Here is a 24,577-nt window from a genome sequence, read left to right as displayed (position 1 = left end):
ATAGAAAGTGCAGATAAATGACTCCTCCATTTTTAATAATCACTTTTCTTTGGACTATCAAAGCATTTAAATGTTTCTCTTTTTCCTCACACATTTTGTGCTAAAACATTCATCTTAATTTAAAATCGATAAGTCGGTTGGCAGTCAAGACAGACAGTCGAGAGACATATCTGGGAAGAAGCTCTGACATTTATGGGTTCCAGCTGTTCAAATATGATGCGTTTCACTGTTGACAGTTAATTGAATACTTGGGCTGAAAACTTAAAGTCACCTCAGGGTCTGGGAAATGTGAAGGGGAACTATGTGACATTTTATAGACAATGAATCACATAATTGAAAAAGCGAAATAGCTGTCAGGTTAATCGATACAGTATTGAGAAACAATTAGTTGAAGCCCCAAGAAATGACATGCTTTCTTTAGTTTACAAGCATTTATATTTTTGTAGACTCTCCACATATGCTGAGAAAGTACTTCAGACTATAGAGAGAAGAAATGACTTAATTAATTTCTTCATAGTGTTCATATTTTGAAAAAATACTCAAGAGTAAATTCTTGTTACTCATCACTGAATAAAACACATTACAACGGGCCTTACAGACAATGAGAGATAAGTGACAAGGGCTGCAAATGGGGACCCAACAATCAAATATTGATAACAAAATGCACATTAACAAGATTCAATATCATTATCATGATGTTTGAGTATTTCGAAGTATTGGACAAATTTGACCTGATGATGGAGTCTGATGAAAAGTCAGCGATCACCAAAGTTACTGCAAACATACTGAGGGGGACGTGAATCTGTAAAAACAGTCCAGACCAAAGTGGCAGACAGTTCAACCGACTGACATTTCCATCCTTAGAGCCACACCGCTAGTATAGCTAAAAGTACACTACACACAACAGTATAAGAACATTAGGGTGAAACTCAGGATCTGGCACAACAGCAATGCAAATTCACTTTTGCCGATAACGGCATCAGTGACATTATGAGATGTTACCTCCACTGGACAAAGGACACAATGCTGTGTGGTCCTCCCAAAACCAGAGTAGATTTACTTTCACCACTTTTATTTTATTTTCATTCACTAAATGTCCCAGAGTTAGCAAGATTTCATCAGCAGTCCCTGGGCAGGCAAATACACAAAATAATTATGGCATCAAATGTTATAAGGAGAAGTAACAGAGTACGGAGAATAAACTTTGGATCATTAAAAACTAAAAGCACTTCCCTTTTAAAACATGAGCTCATCCAAATATGAAATAGAATACTGTACGTTTAGTACTTTGTGGTTAATGGTTAGTCAGTGTTTCAACCATGATTGCAAAAGTGAGGCAAAATTGGACAGCGTCGAGCATCATCTCATACTGCTGGGTATTGTGTTCCAAAGGTTTACAGCTCTAATAGAGAAGGCTGACTGGCCAAATTCAGTGGAGCTGTGATATACCACACAGTTGCTGCTGGTAGATGCTTGTTTGCCTGATGTTATCTGAGCATAGTGAAGTAAAACTCTGAACAGGGGGAGGAGCAAGATTGTGAGTTATTTTGTACATTAAGCAGGAGTTTGCTAGGTTAACAAATTATCAAAAGGTTGAACTTTTACAGTGATCTTCATAGATCCCTGGGGAACAATAATTGTTCCAATCTGTGTGCATTGCCTTCACATTGCCAAACAGGACTCCAACCATTTCATAGTATTTTCAGAAAACCTTTACTTGAAAGTTTAGACGGAAGGACATTATGATTCAGTGTCAAATGCCCTGTGTAAATCCAAGAATACTGCTCCTATAACATCATCCCTGTCAAGCTTTGACTTAATTTGTTCTACGAGACAACAATTGGCAGTCTCAGTAGAGCAATGCTTTCTAAAACCAAATTGCATTGGGTGAAGTGAGACATGTCCTGTGTTCAAACCATCCAGAAGTTGCTCCGTAACCACTTCCACATCTTTGATGCTACTGGCATTATGCTAATCTTGTCACTTAAATGAACATCCTGACTGTATTTTGTTCAGTCATATTTCCTCATCTTAAAATAGATTATAAATTAAACTAGCCATGAAGTAGTCCTAAAGGACTCATGTTCCATAGAGTTTCAGGCAATTTGACCCACACAGACAGACAGCATCTTGATAAAAATGAAACTTATTTCCACGTTACTAAATCGCAAAAACTCTTAAGGAACATTAAGGAAAAGCCTCCCTCCTCCTCCCAAAAATAAATAAATAAATCACCCAACAAAGAGAAACTGTGAAGCCACTTTTAAAAGAGCAAAGGCACTCATCTCTTCTTAAACTAATTATGCAAGGCTTCAGGCACTTAACATTAGAAAGCCGGCCGGCTGTGCTCTGCATTCAAAATGAATTGAACATCTATGATATGAGGAGGATTTTGAATCCCCCCAAAATGAATTCATGTCATTCAGGCAAACAATGTTATGCTGTATTAAAGTATGCAATGGATTGATGACTCATTTAATTACTTTTTTTACCACATATGCTCAAGACAGCTTCAGCGGTATATTCATATGTAGCCTGTTCTTTGGCATGATTGTGTGAGCCATGCTTTTTGCTGCATGTCTTTTTGTGTTTTTCTTTTCATGTTGTTAGTGTCTGCATGTCTTTAATCTTAGCCTATGTGCGCTTCACCGTCTGTGGGTGGCTGTGTGGGTGAGTTTAGTTATCCTCGAAATAGAGGAGACGAGTTTAGGTTCATAAATGCAGGTTTGAAGCTTGAGATGGAGACATGCAAGACATTACAGGCAAACAATTTACAGCTCGATGCAATACAATTACCGGCCTCAACTTTCACTGTGATCCTTTTTCACTGAGTTTTGCAGATTTCAGACACACACCGATTTAGAGACGCGGTAGATGTAATAATAAGTAAGCAAAGAAAGGCAGAATACTGAAATTTGAATGGTTAGATTGGTGGTCAGGTTCCATACCAGCTTACTAATGGAAAAGCTGATTTTAGAGCCAAGATGATGAGTCCATATTTAATTAGATGACGGAAAATTACTCCACAACTATTTTGATAAATCGGTTAATTGTTTCACTCTAAAGTGCTGCTGTGCAAATTCATTTGACTGTAATTTTACACTATTTAGGGAGCCCATGCAGTTCCAATAGTTGCTAATTTATCATCCCATGTGTGAAAAATGCTTTCTCTCATTTATTCAAGGGCATGGGTTTGGTTTCAGGAGTAAGGGGAACACAACAACAACGTAATGTAAATTAACTGAGTAAATAAACACTTACATTTGTACATGTGTATTCCATAATAATGGTATTGTAACAAAAACTTAGCTCAAAACACATAACAGACAGCTAATGAATCGTGGGGAGATAGTCACCAAATCTGACAAAAAAAAAACAAAAAAACAAGGTGTTTTGGATTCCATTCACTTACTCCACTTCAATTTATTGGTACATCTAACAATGACATTTTGAGCTACCTTTCTTCTTCAGACTAGGTAGCACACACACAAAGACATCATCATTCTATACATGCGGGTCTTCGAATAGTCACATGATACCAGCGAAACTATATAAAGCCCACATAAGAAAAAAACACATAGAATATCCTCACAGCACACAGTAATAACATGCGGCCATTAGCAGTCATAACTTCCGTAAGGCTGGATCTACACTGATCAAAATTTTTTTGGGGCTCATTCATCATGAGCTGAACTCAAAGATCTAAGACTTTCTCTATGTACACAAGGCCTATTTCTCTCAAATATTGTTCACAAATCTGTCAAAATCTGTGTTAGTGAGCACTTCTCTGCTAAGATAATCCATCCACCTCACAGGTGTGACATATCAAGATGCTGATCAGACAGCATGGGTATTGCACAGGTGTACCTTAGGCTGGCCACAATAAAAGGCCACTCGAAAATGTGCAGTTCCATCACACAGCACAATGCCACAGATGTTGCAAGTTTTGAGGGAGCGTGCAATTGGCATGTTGACTGCAGAAATGTCCACCAGAGTTGTTGCCCCTGAATTGAATGTTCATTTCTCTACCATAAGCCGTCTCCAAAAAGCGTTTCAAAGAATTTGGCAGTACATCCAACCAGCCTCACAACCGCAGACCACATGTAACCACACCAGCCCAGGACCTACACATCCAGCATCTTCCCCTATCAAGATCGTCTGAGACCATCCACCTGGACAGCTGCTGAAAAATCGGTTTGCATAACCAAAGAATTTCTGCACAAACTGTCAGGAACCGTCTCAGGGAAGCTCATCTGCATGCTTGTCGTCCTCATCTGGGTCTTGACCTGACTGCAGTTCATCGTCATGACCAACTTGAGTGGGCAAATACTCACATTCAATGACGCCTGGCACTTTGGAGAGGTGTTCTCTTCACTGATGAATCCTGGTTTTTACTGTACAGGGCAGATGGCAGACAGCGTGTATGTAGTCATGTGGGTGAGCGGTTTGCTGATGTCAACGTTGTGGATCGAGTGGCCCATGGTGGCGGTGGGGTTGTGGTCTGGGCAGGCGTGCGTTATGGACAATGAACACAGGTGCATTTTATTGATGGCATTGCACAGAGATACCGTGACGAGATCCTGAGGTCCATTGTTGTGCCATTCATCCACGACCATCACCTCATGTAGCAGCATGATAATGCACGGCCCCATGTTACAAGGATCTGTACACAATTCCTGGAAGCTTAAAACACCCCAGTTCTTGCATGGCCAGCATACTCAGACACGTCACCCATTCAGCATATTTGGGATGCTCTGGATCGGCGTATACAACAGCAGGCAAAAACAAAAGTGTTGAGTTTATATTTGTGTTCAGTGTAGATGGAGGTGCCTCTAAATTAAAATAGGATGTCCCTAAAATATTAAAAGGAACAGGAATCTACAATATCCAGCCCCCAAAAACATTCACAAAAGGAGGAGAACACATATGCATCGGGAATGAACCATGTACATGTCATAGTGATTAGGAATAATTTCATGTTTAGTGAAAGACCACGATACCACTCACAGTAACAATCCGTAGGCCAGATAACCACAGGACAAACAAAGTCCTCCAATTGCACCACAATAATATGACAGAGTTCATAGAGTCCAAACTCATCAAAATGATCTGATCAAGTCCATGGTGTTAGTTTTTTTACCCATCCATATCACAGGAATGGTCTGATATTAAAATTGTCATTCACAACCCGTGGTGAGAGAGTACCCAGTGCATATATTTCCAAAATATAGTTCTCCCCTCAGAAGCAGAGAGTCAATGTCACCTCCTCCATGAGCACATTTATAGCCTCTATACCAATGTCTCTGAGAGTGGATATGTTGTCTTGGGCTTCAGTAGATAGCTACTGGACTTGATATATCATGATTACAAATGGCACTCCTGTGGTTCAGCGATCCCAGTTTTCCGGGCTCTCATTGTCCCCCCCAATACATGTAAGGCTACAGGTGCATTTCAGCATATACATTATATTTTTTGTTTTACAGGAGATAATGTCCTTAAAGATGTCATATTATGGCCTCCCCCCCCCCATTCCTTTGTGATTTATATCTTTTTGTAATGTTAGATACCCTCCAGGCAGTTCAATGGACATAAAGTTGTTGCTGTGATGTAGAGTGCACAGTTAAAACGTTAAGTATGAAAGATCAATTTGTTACAAATTAATAACTTACCACTCTGAAACATCTTGCTCTAGTCTAGGTTGCAAAGCAGGTCTACCTGTCAACGGCCAACAAAGATCGGATAGAAATGAGATGCTTCACTCAGTAACTTAAATGGAGTGAATCTGAAAATGAGCATAATATGACCTCTTCAATGTCAAAACTTTTTCCCCCCCCGAGTGACAATGGTAGGAGGTATGTGTTTTACATGCAAAATGGCATTGTTAACAGTGCTGCATCTATAGTTACCAGGTTGGACCTGATTTGAAAGAAAGTGCGGAAAGCAAAAGGACAGAGGAGGCAGATCCGCTCGCACAAGCATACTGCGCAAATTGGATGGACTTTTGTATACAACCCAAGGAGGGTTATTGAAACAATCACTTAAGGGTATGTGTCCAAGATGTACCAATGTTTCTTCTTCTCTTAATATAAACAGGTAATTCTGGAATCAGGTTGCTTTAAAAAAAATCCCCTGTTCAGACATTCACTATTAGACATGCTGTCAAAATGTGTAGCTGCCTGCTGCTCGTTAGGCTTGTTGCTTTGAGCACATTCTAATAATTAAAAGGCGACCCAGACAAGTGTGTAAACATTTTTATTTAATCTTCTCTCATATCTTCATAGTGGTGAATGGACAGTAAGAGGACAATGTTCAGAGAGACTAGAAAATCTACCTGTAGCTTTAAAAGGAAACAGGATTTTGGAAAGTGAGGGAGATATATACAAGTCATCCCTAACGGAAATAATGCTCATGCATTTGTGTCCAAAAGAGTGACTATGTGGAACACACCCGAGCAGTAAGTCCTGTGTACGTGCTGAGAAATCTGGCCAGTGCTTAGGAAGTGATGAATAACCATCAGAGGTTGGTGTTGATATTTTGGCAATAACACATCCATTGAGACAATCAGGCTGACTGTTTAAATCAGCACTACTCTCAGAGGAGAAGACCTTTACTGTGAAGTAGAAGCATCATCGACTTCTGAAAATGTGCGGAGAATGTGGCCTCCTTGACAGGTGTGGATTTAACCCCAAATGTCAACATTAATCTCAGATGCATTCAAATCCACAATGGGTTTGTTTAATCTTTCTAGCTTCCCGATATGTTCTTTGCAACTGCAGGCCAATGGAGAAGCATCTGGGTTATGATTGAGCACTCAAGGATTCTTGCTGTCTTTTTCTGATGTTTGTCTCGTCATTTATTTAAAATGTTATTTTTTCATATATATCAAACTGAGGTTTAAAGCAACGCAACCAACTGCACTGAGGATGTTATCTAAAGTTGTTGACAAGTCAGAGGTAATAAAATTTTTTTGTCTTTTTATATCAAATATTGGTTTCATTCACCCTGAGCCACTGTGTGATGATGCAGAATTGTGTGTCAGAATTAGCCTAAAATCTTGTTAAACAGAGGCAACTCCATGCCCTAGTGGTGAGGGCTGCGAGTTGCAACCAATAACTCACCCACCTCTCACCCCTCCCTTTGAAAGCGTGTAGGAGAAGCTACAGTGGCCGACGCGCTCTGTCGGCTCTTGTGCTAAAATAATGTGTGCTCCTCCATTTGTCCAAATTTCACTTCTCTTCTTACTTATAACAAACCAGATTTCTTCTTCTTCTTCATGTTATTCTTCTTCGTATTCAACGCAACATGGCGACTTCCGTGTAACAAGACCAGCAGTGTATGTAGATAGAAATGGCTCATTCTAAAAGGTAATAAAAACTGTTCATTATGTGGGGTCTTTATACAACACTGAAAACATAGTTATATTATATTGATATGTCAACAGATCCTCCTAAAAACTACACACTGGATCTGTAAAACTTTATTTCTATCAAGAAACAGTGTTGCAGACAGTGAGGTTCTGGCTGCGTCCCTGACTGCTTTGTTTGGCTTCATTTTGTGCAGACAGTCCTCCAGCCATCTGTTTTTCCTCTCGTCTGTGTCCTTCCTGAGCAGAAAGGTCTAATATTTTAAAAGAATATACTTGTAGAAAGGCTACAAAGCAAGCTTATTTTATGTGCCCATTATCAGAACCCCATGTACCAGACACTCAAATGCTTCCTCTTCATTCAGCCAAATACTTTACATGGGCATAATCATGATTTATCAATGCACACAGTCTGTCATAAGAAAGAAATAATCATGCTACAGAAATAAGAATCCATATTTCCAGCTAATAGGACAGACTGTGGCACTCCAGAGTACTTTGAGCAGATCTGAGAGAAAGAATCTCTATACAGCTTTCTGGAGTAATGGAGGATTTGACTTTGAAGCCTTGAATCATAAACAGGTGAGCTCAATACATTTATGAACACTGTTTGTGCATGTTCTCTTACACGGTGTATATAAAAAGAAAATGGAAAAAAACTGTGCTGCTGGACATGAGCTGTGTGTGAGAGATCGTTTCCTTTTTCAACTGCCTCAGTCGTGACTTCTGTCAGTTGTTGAAATGAGGAAAGAGAAAATACAGTGGACAAATTAGTGTAAAAATCAGTGCTGAAAGGAGAATGAATATTTAACTTAACATTCATCAGGTAGCTCCAACTCTGTTTCTGCTAAATATGTCAATAGGAAACTGTTTGCTAACAAAGAAGGTTGCAACATGTCAATGTTGTGTTCACAGCTTTATTTCCAAAAAAAAGCTGTTATTACAGGTTCAAGTAACTTAATCACAGATACAAGCATTGCTATAAATGTTGACTTATGTTTGTTTGAATGCCAAATAGCAACTTTTGTCTGAGTGCCAGACCTGTTTAAAAGAAGCCTGGCACTCAGCTCCAATTTCTCCAAACAACATGAGACAATTGACAGAGCTCAAAAGAGGCCAAATTATCTGTCCCCATGGCAGGTGCACCAGTCAAAGATAAATACAAAAAAATAAATAAATAATGACAATAAGCCAAACACAAACAAAAAGTGGATTTCTGGGACAAGTCATTAATATGACGCTGTCTACATACAGCAGGTTGACATATAGCTCACTAAAATGTCAACTAATGTGACTGACCTTTGTAGAGGAGTTCTCAGTTACGTCAAAGTGTCCTTTTTCATGAAGTGTTATGTTATTTTGATTCTACCAGCATTCGATAAGGTGTTGAGGGATATTGTAGGGTTATATATAATTTATATAATATATTCCTTGTAATCCGCAATCTCTCTTTCCCGATTTTTTGTCAGCTCTCTGCTGTCATCTTTAATAAAGGCAAAATTGCCCCCAATTTGAAAAAAAACAAAACAAAAAAAAAACAACAACATCTATGTCATAGATTCTATCCAGTTCCATAACTACATTAAAACTCAGGCCTAGATGTTAATCAGGTACTGGACCTAGCCTCCCCACACAGACTTAACTATTGTACCACCAACATACAGAGGAACATAATTTGTTCCACCCACGTTTTATTTTATTTGCCATCGTGCAAAGCCAAATACCCGTGACAGCAGGCACTCTGAAATGGCAGACGGGTGATCTGTAGGTCATTAAAGGTGATCACCACTGTGTAGTTCAAACCGATCAGGACAGCTATGCATAGCAATGAGCGCGTGTGTGAATAACAGCCTCAGAGTGAGACGGTCCTGTCCTGGAGGAGGTAGAAGTCTAACAGCTGTCAGGGGATCCAATTATGGTCATGTTCCCCTGCCATCCCACAGCACACGCTCCAGTGTTGTGTATTCCCCCCTAAACCTTCCGTCTACACTCAAGTTAAGCAGTCTTGCCTGCAGCATTTGTGAATATTTGAAAGTATTGCCGGAGGAAGAGAACGAGGCTGGCATTTCTCCTTCAAGAGAAGTGGCCCGGGTACCCTGGTGGCAGAGAGTGTCTGCCGGAAAAAGGTAACACAAGTCAAATACACAAATGCCCTCTGTGCCTTGTCACTGCTTAAATGTTTAGGAAACTCTCCTGTATGTTGTCAAAGTAGGTTTGAGATTTTAAGTCACAGTGACAGAGAGGTGGAAGATGAGAAGGAACTAAAAATACATCCAAATCCTGAATCAAAAGATCAGCTGGCACAAATATTTAGTGTTTTATCTTTATCCATCTCTCTGGGACAGAGCACATTAATCAGTAGTGACAACTCAGTGTAGATGTAAATTTTTGTAAGGGATTTTTTCCCCCTACCATTAGTTCCACAAAATGTTCAGAAAAGACATTTAAAAAGGCCCAAAAATCTAGAGATGTAAAAATTCAGTTGTTTTCAATATATTGTACTTAACCACATCTTTAATAACCACACCTGAAAATACAGTGAAATTTTCTTTGAAATTTTCATACAGTGACATATACAGGCAGTATGCTGTATTACTACACTAACCATATTAAACATGACTGAGATGCAAAATACCTGCAGTCAGCTTTGGCCTCAGCAAAGGCGTTCTGCAACACAATCAAGTACACTATGAAACCACTCATTTAGCCAAGCCTAGTCCCTACATTAACCCTGCTACAGCACACCGGGGATTAAAATCACATACTGTACAATTACCATTAACACTGTCCTGTTTACCTTTTATGCACCACTCACCACTAGACACACAACAGCCCAAACTTTTTACAGCACCCACCTCAAAATATAGTACAGCAACATCCATGTTTATCAGCCACTCAACATGACAGTCAGGTCTTCATGAGTTTTATATAGCAGAGGTGAGCCACCTCATCTGAAACACCACCACTAACATCATAAAAAATGTAATAAAACATTGATCTTATGGGAGGAAGAGCAGAGGGGCTATGTTACACTGCCAATGCCATACACGTGTAGTTATTCAGACTATGAACTGATCATGCTGCTTGCCACCTCTAATTCCTAGACATGTAAATCTTAAAGAACAAGACCCCTCTATTTAAATTAAAAGACTAATTAAAGACTAAGAATATTGGTCAAATCAGTTCCCTGTAGATACTTTTCCAATAAAATGCATTTAAATCACAAATCTTAGAAACGACGGCTGTCTGGTTTGAGCAGACTATACCTACTGACAAACAACACTGCTCCATCAAATGCTGAAGAGATTACCTGCAGGACAGGTCTACCTGTCAGACTGAGATATGGGATTACTTTCTCTAAAGTAAATCTCCACTGAAATAAACTTGCATCTACTGTGAAATTAAAAACATGTCTGTGAAACTAGAAAAAGGTGGGTGTTTGATTTAAGTTGAAATACATATTTAATATATTTAATTAAGGGATGTTTTGATTTCCACTTTAAGAATTTTAAATTAAACTAAAGGTCATTGTTTATGTAAAAATATGACGATGCATTGGGTCATATGTGCCTTTATCTCTTGTTATTATTACACAAAATCCATCTGTTATGGTGTCTTTGACTAGGAAGACCTCCTATCTCCAGAATCTAAGTTCACAGCCAATTCCTTTTGTCCCTTGCCCTCTCCCCTTTTTGTACAATTCCCCTGTGAGAGAGGTGGGTTCATTATCCTAGTCCATCCCATTGTTTCTCGTATTTTTTGTTTGTTTCCTACGATGTTATGTCCATTTCCACCTGTTAATATGCTGGTTTGAACGAACTGGCAAGTTTTTTTTTTTTATTATTATTATTATTTGTGTAGGAGTTGGAGCAGGCAGTACAACTAACATGGAGGTTCTGTTTCCCCATTTGTTTGTCAGAATAAACAGAGGTTAGGCCATATAGGTTCCAGTTTGGGTTCAGCAGGCAGACACCGTCTCCACATTTAGGAGTAGGCTTAAGACTTTCTTCTTTGATAAACCTTATAGTTAGGGCTGGCTCAGGTGAGTCCTGAACCATCCTGTAGTTATGCTGCTATAGGCCTAGACTTCCCATGATGCACTGAGCTCCTTTCTCCTCCCCTCTCTCCCCCTCTGTATGCAACCTCATCCCATTAATGCATGTTACTAACTTGACTTCTTCCTTTTCCTGTAGTCTTGTGCTTTCTCGTCCCTCTCCTCTCTCCTTCTATCACTTTCTGCAGGTGTTTCTGGCTCTGGAGCTGTGGAGTCTGGATTTGTGGTTGCGAGTCAACTGCTGCCCCCGTCTTCCTGCTCAACACCCTCTGCTACAATTATTGTTACTGGTCCTGTTGTTGTTGTTGTCTTTAACATTATGATTTTTATTATTATATTTTATTATTAACACTACTATAAATATCTGTACCATTATTCATTCATTCTATAGCAACGTTACCTTTACTGCCTGTACCTCTGTGTGTACATTGTGTAGGCCACCCCCGTGCAGCAGATAATTAACTTTAGCATATTAACCTATCAAATAAAACAAAATCAAGGCTTTGAGCAACAATGCAATAACATTTTAAGGCTTAAGGTTGGCAATGAATGTAGCAGCAGTAAATGGTTAGCAGCCACTAAAGCAGAGGAAATTTACTTATGATATGAAGAACAGCAAAGTAAGCTGTGACATTAAACTCATGACATTTCTAATGCTTAGCTGAATTGCCTGGATGTGTATGTGAGCACCTATCTCATGCATGACAAAAGCCTTGTTGAATATGCCAGGAGGCCAATATTACAGGGAAATAACCATGGCATTGAGCTGTGTGCAAGACAACAATAATGTTCACATCTCTAAATCCAATTTACATAATAATCTTCTGCCAAGTTTGAAGTGAGCCAATGGAAGATCCCCCGAAACAACAACAACAACAATCCAGTGAAGGGGTAAATAAGCCTTAACACCAATGCAGCCCATAACACTTACACTACTCAAATAATGTATTTGAGTAGTGTAAGTGTTGAGTCGAATGAGTAATCATACGACAATTAACAGCAGAGCATTAAAATGCACACGCTAAACAACAACCCTAAAGACAGATTTAGCCAGCACACGAATTTAATTCAATAAAAAACATTGCACATGGGTAGATCCAGCACTAATACTGCAAAAAATAGCAGCCAGCAGAAGATAAGAGATCAACATCAACAGGCAGAGCCGCTAGCTGCCTCACAGCACTAAACTGACAGCCAAGACATCAACTGACAATATGCAAGTTAGCACAGACAGCAGAACCTTACCTTGATGACCTGAAGCAGCGATCTCGGACTTGGTCTGGCGCTGCAGACTTCATAGCCAGAAAACGCGGCTTCCAGCTCAAAGTTTTGAGGCCATTTGATTAAAGGCTAACGAACTCTCCTGAAACCACAGGTTGGCAGGTGAGCTTGTTTTAGTCCATTTACCGTATGTGAGTTGTAGAAGCATGAGTCTACAGATATGTTAACAGCATTGTTAGTAAATGCGCATGGTAGACGAGTAATAAACAGCAAGTGGCAAACTGCTGGCTTAATTAGCCCGCAATTTTGAAAAGAGTGCGTTGATCCGGCCAGTGGTAATGTCTACACTTCCCCCACCAGATTGGTTGCTCTTAATTAATTGGTTGACACTAGTATGTCAGACTGGATTCGTGGGAGTTTTCTATAAAAAGGTGCAAAAAAAAATCAATATTTCTATTGGTGCAGCCATAAAAATCAAGTAGTCTTAGGTTTAAATATTTGACTCAGTAAAAACATAATAAAGGTTTAATAAAGAGCTGGAACAAGCAGATTCTGAATATAAATTATATATTGTCAGTCAGTGTGGAAATATATGATTTTTCTATAACGAACTATCCACTTAATGGTTAGGCTTAAAGAAATAGGGTTAGGGGTATAGAAATATAAAGGAAAAACCGAATGTGAAGGGGTTTGCAACCCTGCTGTGAGAAGAGTTAGTAAATATTTGCATAATTTAAGTACACCAATTGTGCAATTTTATATTTTTTATGTAACACAAGAATGTGCACTTTCCTCAACATATACATAAAATGACTAAACCTCTGTTCTTCAAGTAGCAACCTGGAGCACTCTAGCATCACAAGGATTGAAATCTTCAACATATATTTGACGGTTTATGATAAAAGAGCCCGGCTTCCTTTCAAGAGAAAACCTTTAGCACTCCATCTCCCACATTTCCAAATTAATGACAGTGTCATGCTACTCCTTTTGCTTCGTAGGCGGTTATCCACCCATCGTCTCTGAAGTGCGTAACCTCATTAGTAAGTGGACTATATGCAAGGTGTACAGAGGCTGCATGGTTTGTAATGAATAGAGATGAGTAATGCTATTTAATTGAATGTATTCAACAGAAAGGGAAATGTCTCTGCTTCAAGGCATTTCTTGTCAAGAATAACACAATACAGTCATATCCAAGTCCAAGCCTACTTCTCCTACTTTTACACTTTTCAACCCTAATTTCATTACTGGTCTACTTGAAGTACTCAAAGCAGCCTCTTAGGGGCCTGAACATTGTTTAAATGTTGGTGAAAGTGCTAGAGCTTTGTGTTTGCCTTTGAAGTTTCTTAAAATTAATAGCATTAACTAAGAGAAACAAAAGTGTTCTACATGAAAAAAGGTTGATAATCATCCTAAAAATAACAAAACATCACATCAAAACCACACTTGTTTCACAATCATACTTTATTTCCACAGAAATACAACCAGTAGACAGTGAAAATAAGGAAAACAAACTGAGAATGAAGTTTCTCTTTCATCTTGCATCATTTTGCAAACAGACACTCTGGGAATGAAGAAAGAATATGCGAAATCAATACTGATACTGTAGAATCAAATGTTCTTTCAGCATCAACAAGTAACATCATTTAAAGTGCTTCAGATTAGAATTTTAAAAATGCTTAATCTGATCTTTTTGATTTGCATAAAAGGTTGCTAAAATTATAATGTAGCATTCCTTCATCTTTTCGCTTGAAACTATATTGCACGGTATACTGGAGACCGTGCTTAACAACTGGAAGCAGCTGATACTGGAGATTATGTAGTGATAAATACAGTGACCTTGCATATTATGGGGAGAAAATATGAACAGTGACGGTGCTTTATCTGGTAACACTTTAAACTACTAGGTTGAAATTCAGCTTTGATGAAAATGACAACTGTAACACTTGAGTGGTGGATTTGAAACTGCTGTAAAAAACAAACAAGACAAAAAAAACATCAGTGGACTGTACCATGTATGTTGCTGCTTGGACAACAAATGTAGTAAACAAATCAAGTATAAGAGTTACTCCACAAATAGGCAGAGACATATTTACAGCTTCAAGCTTTGGATTTGACTTGACTGCTACAGAGTCAGGTGACAGTTATCTGCAGGTTTGTCACAAGCAACTACTTTTACAAATACAGTAATTTCATCCATTGTTAATATAAACATATAGATTCTAACAGCTTTAAAGTAAAACCGAAAACTTGAAACTGTCACTGTCTTTTTTGTTGTTGTTTTGCACAGTAACTATGTTTTAGATATCAGTGGATTACCTGGTTAAAAGTCAAGTTGATGTGCATCTTCATTGTATTGCAAGAAAACATCTTCACAAATAGACTGATGTGTATTAAGTGTTGAAATACAGTCATGTGCCATTCAGAGTAGTAGTAGCTCCTTTGGTAACTTTTTTCCTGTTGTGCATTGCAGCTTAATCATTTGTGAGTCCCATCGCAAAATAAAGTGAATCAAGAGTCTGCATTAGAATTGATCCAAGTTTCTGCCAAGAGTTTTCAGCCCAATTGTGGTATTCTTATAGCATAGCTAGCAAGAATGATTGGCTTGACTGCTAAACTGAGCAGGGACATTGATTTGGAGATAGGGAATACAGCACAAGGAGAGAAGGATGGCACTGCCCTGCTTTCCCTGGCATGGGTTTGCCTTTGGCCTGTGGGCAGACACATCTCTCTCTCTCTCTCTCTCTCTCTCTCTCTCTCTCTCTCTCTCTCTCTCTCTCTCACACTTCCAAGAGAGAAACACTTGCAGCCAGAGGTATCTGGAGACGCACATATACACACAGACACACAAACAGACAGTGGGCAACATTGATTTCCTGTTTGGCATTACTAAGCAGTGAGTGACACAGCTGGGGATTGGGCTTTTCTCTGGACCACAGTCCACGCAAACAAACATACTATGTATTCTGTCTCCCTTTCCTCTCTTATACACACCTTTGCGACATTTTATAGACAAACATTCACAAGCAGAGAAGTCTGCCAGCGACAGCTTATCCTGATCATAGTTGCCTTCACCATTTCATCTCTACATCTCATATTCTTTGCACTCTCCTCCTGCTCCGTCTTATTGTCTCTCACTATGCATCTACCTCGTCCTCTGTAAGCATCCCTCTGTCTCCGTTTCCGTTTTCATTAAAACAAATGGGTTTTTCTTGGCATCACAAAGCGGCGTTGACTGCTTGGATGGTTTGGCACAATGCTGAACCGTCCAACAGGTAAACACGTTCTATCAGCCACATGGATCCATATTTCCAGCTTCTACACATTTCCAGGGTAGAAGCGGCCATCTTTTTCTGGCTACAGCGAGATGGATTAATGTGCACTCGGAAGCGCCCACTTCGTATGAACTACCAAAACAACACAAACTCACTTTGAATTCTGTGCACTTTGTTATAGAATTCAAAGTGTGTGTGTGTATGTAGGTGCACTTGTGTGGCTACTGGGAAGTGTGAACTGATGTGTGTTGCCTCAGAGTTTCGTGTCTCTTTGAGTTTGAGTTCCTGTGCGTCTATGTAACTTGTGTGTCCGGATGTGTATATGTGAGATGTGTGTGTGTTTGTGTGTGTGTGTGTCTCTCTCTCTCTGTCTATGTAGGGTGCATTATTGGACGCAGTAGACCGGACAGAGCCAGAGGCGTACACCAAGTGGTCACGCGGCGTGACAGAGAAGAGAGCAGAGTCGCTGTCAGAAGGCCTTTTTAACACACTGCTGCTCTCTGTTCGTGGACATTTCGGGAGCATTTGACTGCAAAAGGGCTGCGCAAAGGAGAGATAAACACAATTCTCCAAAACTCCCACAGAAACATCACTAAAGCCCCGAAGGCTACCCTACCTGAAAAATACCGCACTAATACCTTTGATGTTCCCAAAGAGATGTGCAGGAGAGCGAGAAGGAGAGGGAGACGGGGGAAAACTACAAGAGCTACTACGCACACATATTATACACACCAGACAGCAGCTTCACACGTCTAATGAATGCCTGTTAGCTGTTTCCATGTGTGGGTCTTTGAGGAAGATATAGTTCAAGGAAGTCAATGTGCAATGTAAAAATGTCCCTCTTAACAAGATATTTAATTGACTCCCCAGTGTACTCAATTATGAGAGTGAGTTTGACTTGTTAAATTTTCTTACATCACATTGTGATGACTTCAAATGATGCAAATTGCTCATTTGGATTTATCTTTTTTGTCACTTAAGAAGTTCCCAACATGTTTGCAACAATTATTTACTGCAGTCTGGAAACCGTGTTATGTTTGTCTTAAGAATTATAAGACTGCAAGATATTAAATTAGTTTTGTCACATGCTGTCTCCCCTCTCTCATCACACTTCCTGTTACTCTTCACTGTTTTCTATCTTAAAAAATGCACAAATAACTGACACTTTTCAGAGTGTCAGAATACTTTGTGTGTGCATGCGGATATAAGCGAGCCTACATTGTACCTGGGCACATTTGTGAATGTGTGAGTGCTTTATTACACTGCTCTTTAATCCTACATAATGAAAGCTAATTCTTCACTTGCATACTGTTTATCCTACTTATATCTTCACCGCCGGCGTTGCATTTTTTTAGTTTTATTAGCCTATGTCTCCACCTGAGTTGCATTAACACAGAAGGTCTGCGACCCCTTTTGCTAATATGTCCAGAGTTCAAAGGTTCACTCAGATGTAAGCATAGCAAATTAGAAACATGTATGCACCTACAGTGTGGAGCTGCTTTCCTCTTTGTGCTGTCTCTCATCTCACACACAACACACACACACACACACACACACACACACACACACACACACACACACACACACACTTTTATTCTGGACTTGACAGCTACAGAGCACTTGCTTTTTTAGTGTGTAGCCCCCATTCCACTTCTACTGTTCTTGGTTTTTGCCTCCATCTTCCCCTGGGCCTTCTATTACACTGTAAAGGTCACGTTCACGTCACCTCCATGTTTAAAACAAAATGCACCCGTGTGTCAGAGGGCACAGCTGTGGCAGGACAAGTGAACTTAGACTTTAAAATGTGATAATAGCCAGCGGATATTACAAAAGAACACAAAAAGCTGACTTCTCTGAATGGTAACATGCTTTGTTTTTTGCATCAGCAGCGTTCGTGTGCACATGCAGAGCTAGTAAACTGGACATTTGTAAATTACTTCTTCCATGAATTCCCCTAAATATAAATTCTGTCATAAGCTACTATGGATTGTTGTGAACGTAAGCTTCTGCTACTATACTTCAATCAATCAGTCAAGCTGGACATTTAGACACTAAGTTAGAAACAATACAACAGTCACAATACCAGTGTCAAAAACACAGGCAGTCCCTGAATAGTCTATGTATGTTCCTTTGACACTCAAAAGGTAAAACAACCACACTGTTATTATGGCTGGGGAGAGAAGGGGATGAGTATTGATGTCACGGTAATTCCAATTTTAAGGTTTGATGGGTAGGTTCAAGCTCCTCAGGGAATCTTTGGCTTGAGGAGGCATGAGCGACTCAAATGGTTCAGGAACTTGGATGACCCAGGGTCTGTGAGTGCCGCCTGGTCAGGCTGCTCCTGGCTGGAGATGTTGTACTGTGGATCCCTGGAAGGCTCTGGTGCTCTGCGAGGTTGAAACAGTGAAGTGCAACTTAGACTTCGAGTCTGCACCTGGGGTCCAGCGTTAAAGCAGGGAAGGCCTCTAGACGGAGGGGGAAGCTGCTTGGTCTGGTTAGCCAGAGGTCCTAAGGAACACCCTGGCTTCAGGGAGGTAAAGCCACCAGACCCCCCTGGCTTGACTGCAGGGAGAGACACACGCTTGTGAAGGCGAGGTGGCCGCAGCATGCTAGGGCAAGTCGAACCAGCAGATCCAGTAGTGACAGAGTTCTGCAGTATCACAGTGGGGGCTCTCCACTCACGCTGTGCTGCAGACTGAGTTGCTGATGCAGGACTGTCTTTGGCAGTTACCCCCTGTGGAGCCACAGAGCCTGAGCGGCGCAGGTGGGTACTGAGGAGATGACTCAGCTCGTCTGGGTCTGCTGGCCCAGACACATCTGCCATAAGGTCTTCAAGAGGACGGTCAGCATCAATATTGGTTGCTTCCTCTGATCTCCTTGTGAGGTCACTGCGGCCCTCGGTGGGGGGAGTTTTTATTGGTCTTCCCTGGTGGAGGTGCACGTTGAGGCAGGGGTTGAAAGGCTGTAGTATTTGAGGCTGCAGAGAAGAGGAAAGATATATCAATAACATTTTTTCAAATGGGTATAAAATAGTCATGGAACAGTCAATGTATAATGAGGTAGGACTCAAGAGTTGTTTTCATCATGTCCCCTTTTTTGGTGTCTTTGATCCCTGTGGAATCCAGGCTTTTGAATATTTTGCAGCTGCAAAGGGAACTCTGAATCAAAAAGCTAACTGAAAATTCTGCCTTTCTTTAACTTGCTTATTTACTCTTCAATATCACAGCCTGATCCACCGCCAGTTGCTAAACTATTCCTAAAATGGGCAAGGCAAAGTCACAGAGGAAGCCCTGATTCAGCACTTAAAAACAAGCAGACAAGAAAAACCTTGCCACGTGAGTTCCTAGAATCTACTGAAGTCTTTTCAGTCATTTTGTGATCGCAGCTGCAAAGGGGCTTCAAAACATTCAAACAGAGAGCTAAGATGCCTGCTACCTGAGTAAGGACGTGCTGAGCGGTTAACCACATAAAAATTTAGATCCACCATGGCATTATCCTCCACCGGGCATGAACACCAATTCACGAACACCTGTACAATTTAATGCAATCCTATAACAGCCCTGCAGCAATTACCGTCTTAGTGAAGCTCATTATATTCAAAATGTATTGTGTAAGAGAGCTGCTAATTGTCCAGCAGAACAAAACAACCAACTACGGCTTCAAAAGAGTTGAATCCACACCTCTCTGACACAGACTCAATTGTTCCAGCACTCCTGCACTGAATTGGTTATAACAGTTCATGATATATCCACTACCTGAACTTGCTTTATTTGTTGTATATTTAAGGATTCACATATTTTAGATACTTTCAGCACCACAGCTCTGCTTAATAATAATAATTTAATTTGCTTTTACAAGATGTCCCACTATATGCAAGCATAATATATATTGCCATAAGATAACTTTCAGCAGCTCAGTCACACAGGTCAGGGAAAAAATATTAAACTATATATAAATATATCATACAGGTATACAGGTGCGTTTTCTGAATAGCTTATGACCTCAACAACAATGAAAACCCTTTACATCCATACATACCCTTCTGAAATCAGAGGACTGGCCTTTTTTCATCCATGTCCTTTTAGCAGAACTAAAGAATCTAAATCCACTTGGAATCATCTAAAGCTACTAAAAAGCATGAACTCAGTTTTAGCAGAAATATACCCTCACAGTCAGTTGAAAGTGAAATAATGTCAGAGTATATGAATATATAGCTGTGCTACTCTGCCTGTTTCTACCATCAGTTATTTGTATTGTCAGTAGGAGTAGATGTCCGAGGCCGCAGCTCCATCTCCTGGTCCCCTGCCACAGTGCGTCGACTAGCCTGTTACAAAATCTATGTCTACCTCTCAGTGTCAGTTTGTTGTTGATGTTTTTCAAGCAAGGAGATACTGTTATTAGATTTCATTGTCTGTCATTTAAACCCCCCTGACATAACAGATGCCTTGGTTGCTTCTTACAATAGTGCTGATTAGTCTGCCACTCAAATCATGAGCATGTTATTAAGTCTTTATTTTTTTTGCTACACTTACTTATTCATGGGTGACTCTGAGTGAGTGAGCACTGCTCACTGACTGCCATAGTTCAAAACAAAGGATGTAATTAAATAAGGGGCTTTGCTCTAATCCACAAATTACAGGTGACACAGAGTATATTAACTAAATAAGTCAGACATTATCAGAAAGCTGAGTGACATTTCTGTTTTGAACACAACAAAGAAAAAACACACTGAAACATATATAGAGAGACCTTGTCACTGTCATTGTCCACTAAAATAAGAATAACTGTGATATATGATACCATTAATTGCAATGTTTACAATGAAAGCAGAAGAAGTCTCTGTCAGCGATCAGCAGCGTGCAGCATTGATAGGGTCACAGCCAATAATTATTTGCATCTACAGCTGTCTGCAGAAGATGCTAATAATTAACAGCAATCTTTTTGAGCTCTTCACTCAACTGGCAAGAACCAAATATCTTAGCTCACTAATGATAGCTATCACTTTAACAGAAAAATCACCAGTCTAACCAAGAAATGCGCCAATTTGAGGCATCTACAAGATGTCAGGGTCCACCACAACCAACCTATTCTCTTCAAAAAAAGCTGTGTGATTACAAAAGCAACATGAAAGAATTTGAATAAGGATGGAAATGATCCTCATTATTTATGTAGGAATACAATGTGATTGTAGCACATTCCATTTCAAAGCTAGATTAGATTATCATTTAATATAGGATGTTGTGTAAATGGTGATTTGGACTGCGTTTAAATTTAAGCTGCGAACAGAGTGTGAGAGCAGATGATGTGTGATCATGCAGATTTTTCTTTTGCTTGCTGTGCTTAACTGGTTTTGATAGGGGAGTTAAAATTGAAGGCGATTGCTCAGGACAGTAGTTATGTGTATTCATGTCCGATAACAAGGGTATTCTGAAAGGTTATTCCTTTAAAACACTTCATCCAAATCCCTCAAGGTGAACACCAAGAATAATAAAGCACCTGTTCAATGAATAAAATATAGAAAAACAAATGCACACAGAGAGACCAATGCATGCTAAAACGTTCTTACTGTATATACTTAATTTGATAGGAGGAAAAACATTAAAGAGACACAATGGAAAACTGAGAATAACTAAAAAAAAACATAGCATAATTATTTTCCTATAATCCAACAAAGAACAGGTAAATAAAATATGAAGACAATGAAAAATGACCATAACTAAAACAGCATTGCTGTGACAAGAGCAGACCAAAGTTCAATGTAAAGATACACAAGGTAAAAACTCCAAAACGATTGAAAATTGAATGCAAAGCATGCAAACGCAGATGTAGAAGGGCATGCTTCTGACGCCAAACCACAACCCATTGTGCAGAAGGTGGAGTCATGGGCGCACTATGTTGACTGCATGTTAAAGAAAGGGTTACTGTACCACGCTGTGTCATAGAAGTACTGCACTAGGTGCTCCACTCCTTGTCATAGGCATTATGTGTGGGGAGGCAAAGGTAGAAGAGAGAGAACATGGGAGATTCAATATCCGATTTTTGAGTGACAGAGAAGAGATGAAGTTAAGGGAGAGAGAGTGGAGTGTAATGCAGGAGAAAGAGAAAGAGTGAAAAGAAGGTGATACAGACATCAGAGAGAGACACATTTCGGGGTTAAGACATTTTATATGCATATTTTAATTAACTCCCAGCCTATGCTTGCGAGAAAAGGTCACACATTAGCTCAACAAACAAAGCAATTTAATGCAAAATTTAATTGCTCCATCATCCATCCATTCAGTGAAACCTGTGTGAAGAGTCCAATTCCTACTCTAATTCCAGAACTATCTATTTTCTATTCCAAAGACCTTTATTACTGGGAAGAACTCTTTGCTGGTGTGTTTACAGCTAGAGCTCTCAGTTGGTGGGGTTCAGAGCATTAGGGGCCTCATCCATTGTTTCTCATCTTACGTCTAAATATGACTGCATGCTGACTATATTGTAGTATGTTTCAGTGTCATTACCCGTTTCCTCCTGCTGTTTTTCCCCAATGAACAGACGTCCTTTTGATACTCTGTGTCTTTTGCTTAATTAGACCATGCAATCTGCTAGTAGGAGAAAAATATACTTAGGATGCTGGGCTGTCCTCACAGTCTATAAACACAAGTGAACTTGATACTGAAATAACCTGAGATCTACAAAAAAATACACCTGTGCCACATTTTTTCACCTACACAAAACAAAGCTTCAGCCCCAATGGGATGGATCAAAAGGAACAAACCGTGGGTTTTTCTCTTTGTTTCTTTCTTTTTTGCTCTTCACTCTCTCACATATGAAGTCTATTTACCAGTATGTCACTCTCTTTACCTTTGCCTTTCCTACTTTCTACCTCATCATCACAGTTTACAAAAGATTAACTAGGATAGGTGTGGTTGTCGTGGCTGCACTGTCATTGTCCTGTTTTTCTCAATGAAGTCTTGAACTTGACACTATTACTAATGCAAAATATAGTAGATATGTTATGTTTAAAAGAACGTCTATAAATAGTGAAGGGAAGTAAAGTGAGGATCATAAAAACATGTATCTGCAGATTTCAAGAAAGTCAACAAAGTTAGCCAGTTTCTGACTGAATAGAGGTAATAAAGGAGAACTGAGGCTAAAAAAAGGTAGCACAGGAAAATGAAAAATGAATTGTTTAGTAAAACAAACTATTTGCATGTTACTAATCTTATTCCAAATGAATCTGAAAGTAGACAGTTAGCACAAATAGTTAAAGAGTTTTAATTGGAGATCAAGTTAAACTTTTTCAGGCTATTAACAGATGCCTAGATATGTTGTGTTATGAAAAGATGGAGAAGAGGCTGCAAAAGATGTTAGTGACTCACTCTGTGTGCGCTGGGGCATGCTGGTACGGGTCAAGCCTTGGTGCTGTGCCTGCCACGGGGACAGCAAGGGGGTGGGCAGCACACCCTACGCAGAGAAAAATACAAAGGACAAAAGGCATGACGTACCAGAACACACACACATACAGAAGCATGCTAACATAGAAAACACAAACTCACAGGCATAAACACGATGTTAATATAGATAGCCCAATTAACACAGCACACTAAACACACATAGACATGCACACATATACCGACACACAGAGATTTATACACCATTCATCCATCTATTTCATTCATCCATATTAATGAGATAAAATTCAGCCTATCGTATTTAGTGTCTATGGGCGCTTTGGTATCTCTAGATTTCAAGATAAAGTTCTGTGATTTGAACATTGTTTGGCTGCACCCTGACTTCCAATTTATTTAGATAGATAGATATAGATATATAGAGAGATTTCTAGATAGATATAGAGGCTAAAAGTTGCTCTGTTATCTTGTCTTTGTGATACCTGGTGCCACTGGCAGGGCAGTAGGATTTAGAGGTCAAACACACATACACAAGTTCTCTACCACATCACTATTAAGTTATTGTAAACGAAATTGTATCCAAACACAAACATGAAGCAAAGCATTGCTTTACAAACCTTTTGCCCCTCCAATGTGTGTATTTGCTCATTTAGAGTTTCTAAAACGCAGGAGATTTTCTTCTCACACACTTTGACATATTATTATACTCATCAAACATCCACCACCTGGAGACCTGTGGTCTTTATGTTGTTTCTCCCTGGGTCACTCTGGAAACCATTTCCCCTCCTACTGTATAACTGTTTTACTTTTTTACATAAATATAGAGTCAAATCCATTATCAACCACATCTAGGGCCTAGCCTACAATCCATTGTAGAAGAGCACTCATCATAGGCAGTGCAAAAACCAAGGTTTCACTGGAAAGGTAAACCCACCACTTTAAAAGTTGACAGGTTTTACAATCTGGGAGGTACCCTGGATACCTGGCAACACAGACCAAGCTAGCAGTGTATGAAAGCATACAGGGAGGACATGAGTTCACATGAATTGGTCAAGTAAAGTGGGCCTGCACCATAAGACGATTTGGTAGGATGATAAATTAACATTTGAGGTAAAATTAGTTACAGAAAGTGGTAAATCCATAGGTGTTTAAACGCACCATCTGACTGACATACAAAGTGACAGCTGGAAACATTGTCAGTGTGACTCATTGTGACATTTCCAGAATATTTCAGTCCACTTTCTTACCACATTTCCTGCTCCTGCCTATATGT

At 39.6% G+C, this 24,577-nt stretch overlaps 1 protein-coding gene and 1 long non-coding RNA gene across 6 annotated transcripts in view; both read right to left on the bottom strand.

Moving 5' to 3' along the window:
- Positions 1-12,943, bottom strand: part of LOC119916877 — a 38,816-nt gene extending 25,873 nt beyond the window's left edge. The window contains exon 1 of the long non-coding RNA XR_005447179.1: positions 12,663-12,943. This is a non-coding gene — a long non-coding RNA (uncharacterized LOC119916877). The remainder of the gene's footprint in view (positions 1-12,662) is intronic.
- A 1,137-nt stretch (positions 12,944-14,080) lies between these two features.
- Positions 14,081-24,577, bottom strand: part of ccser2a (coiled-coil serine-rich protein 2a) — a 61,382-nt gene continuing 50,885 nt past the window's right edge. For 4 of the 5 annotated variants that reach the window (XM_038736916.1, XM_038736918.1, XM_038736915.1 and 1 more), the window contains exon 10: positions 14,081-18,887. In XM_038736916.1, coding sequence (XP_038592844.1) covers positions 18,156-18,887 — 732 coding nt within the window. In that variant the 3' untranslated portion in view covers positions 14,081-18,155. Of the gene's footprint in view, positions 18,888-23,274; positions 23,360-24,577 lie in introns of all 5 variants that reach the window. The other variant, XM_038736919.1, reaches the window with a different exon arrangement.

The sequence above is a fragment of the Micropterus salmoides genome, unplaced genomic scaffold (assembly GCF_014851395.1).
Source record: "Micropterus salmoides isolate LMB-PRFRI ecotype aquatic unplaced genomic scaffold, ASM1485139v1 Ms_hic_scaffold_22, whole genome shotgun sequence".
Lineage (NCBI taxonomy): Eukaryota > Metazoa > Chordata > Actinopteri > Centrarchiformes > Centrarchidae > Micropterus > Micropterus salmoides.
Note: the sequence above shows the minus strand (reverse complement) of the source record. Positions and strands in the feature narration are given on the sequence as shown.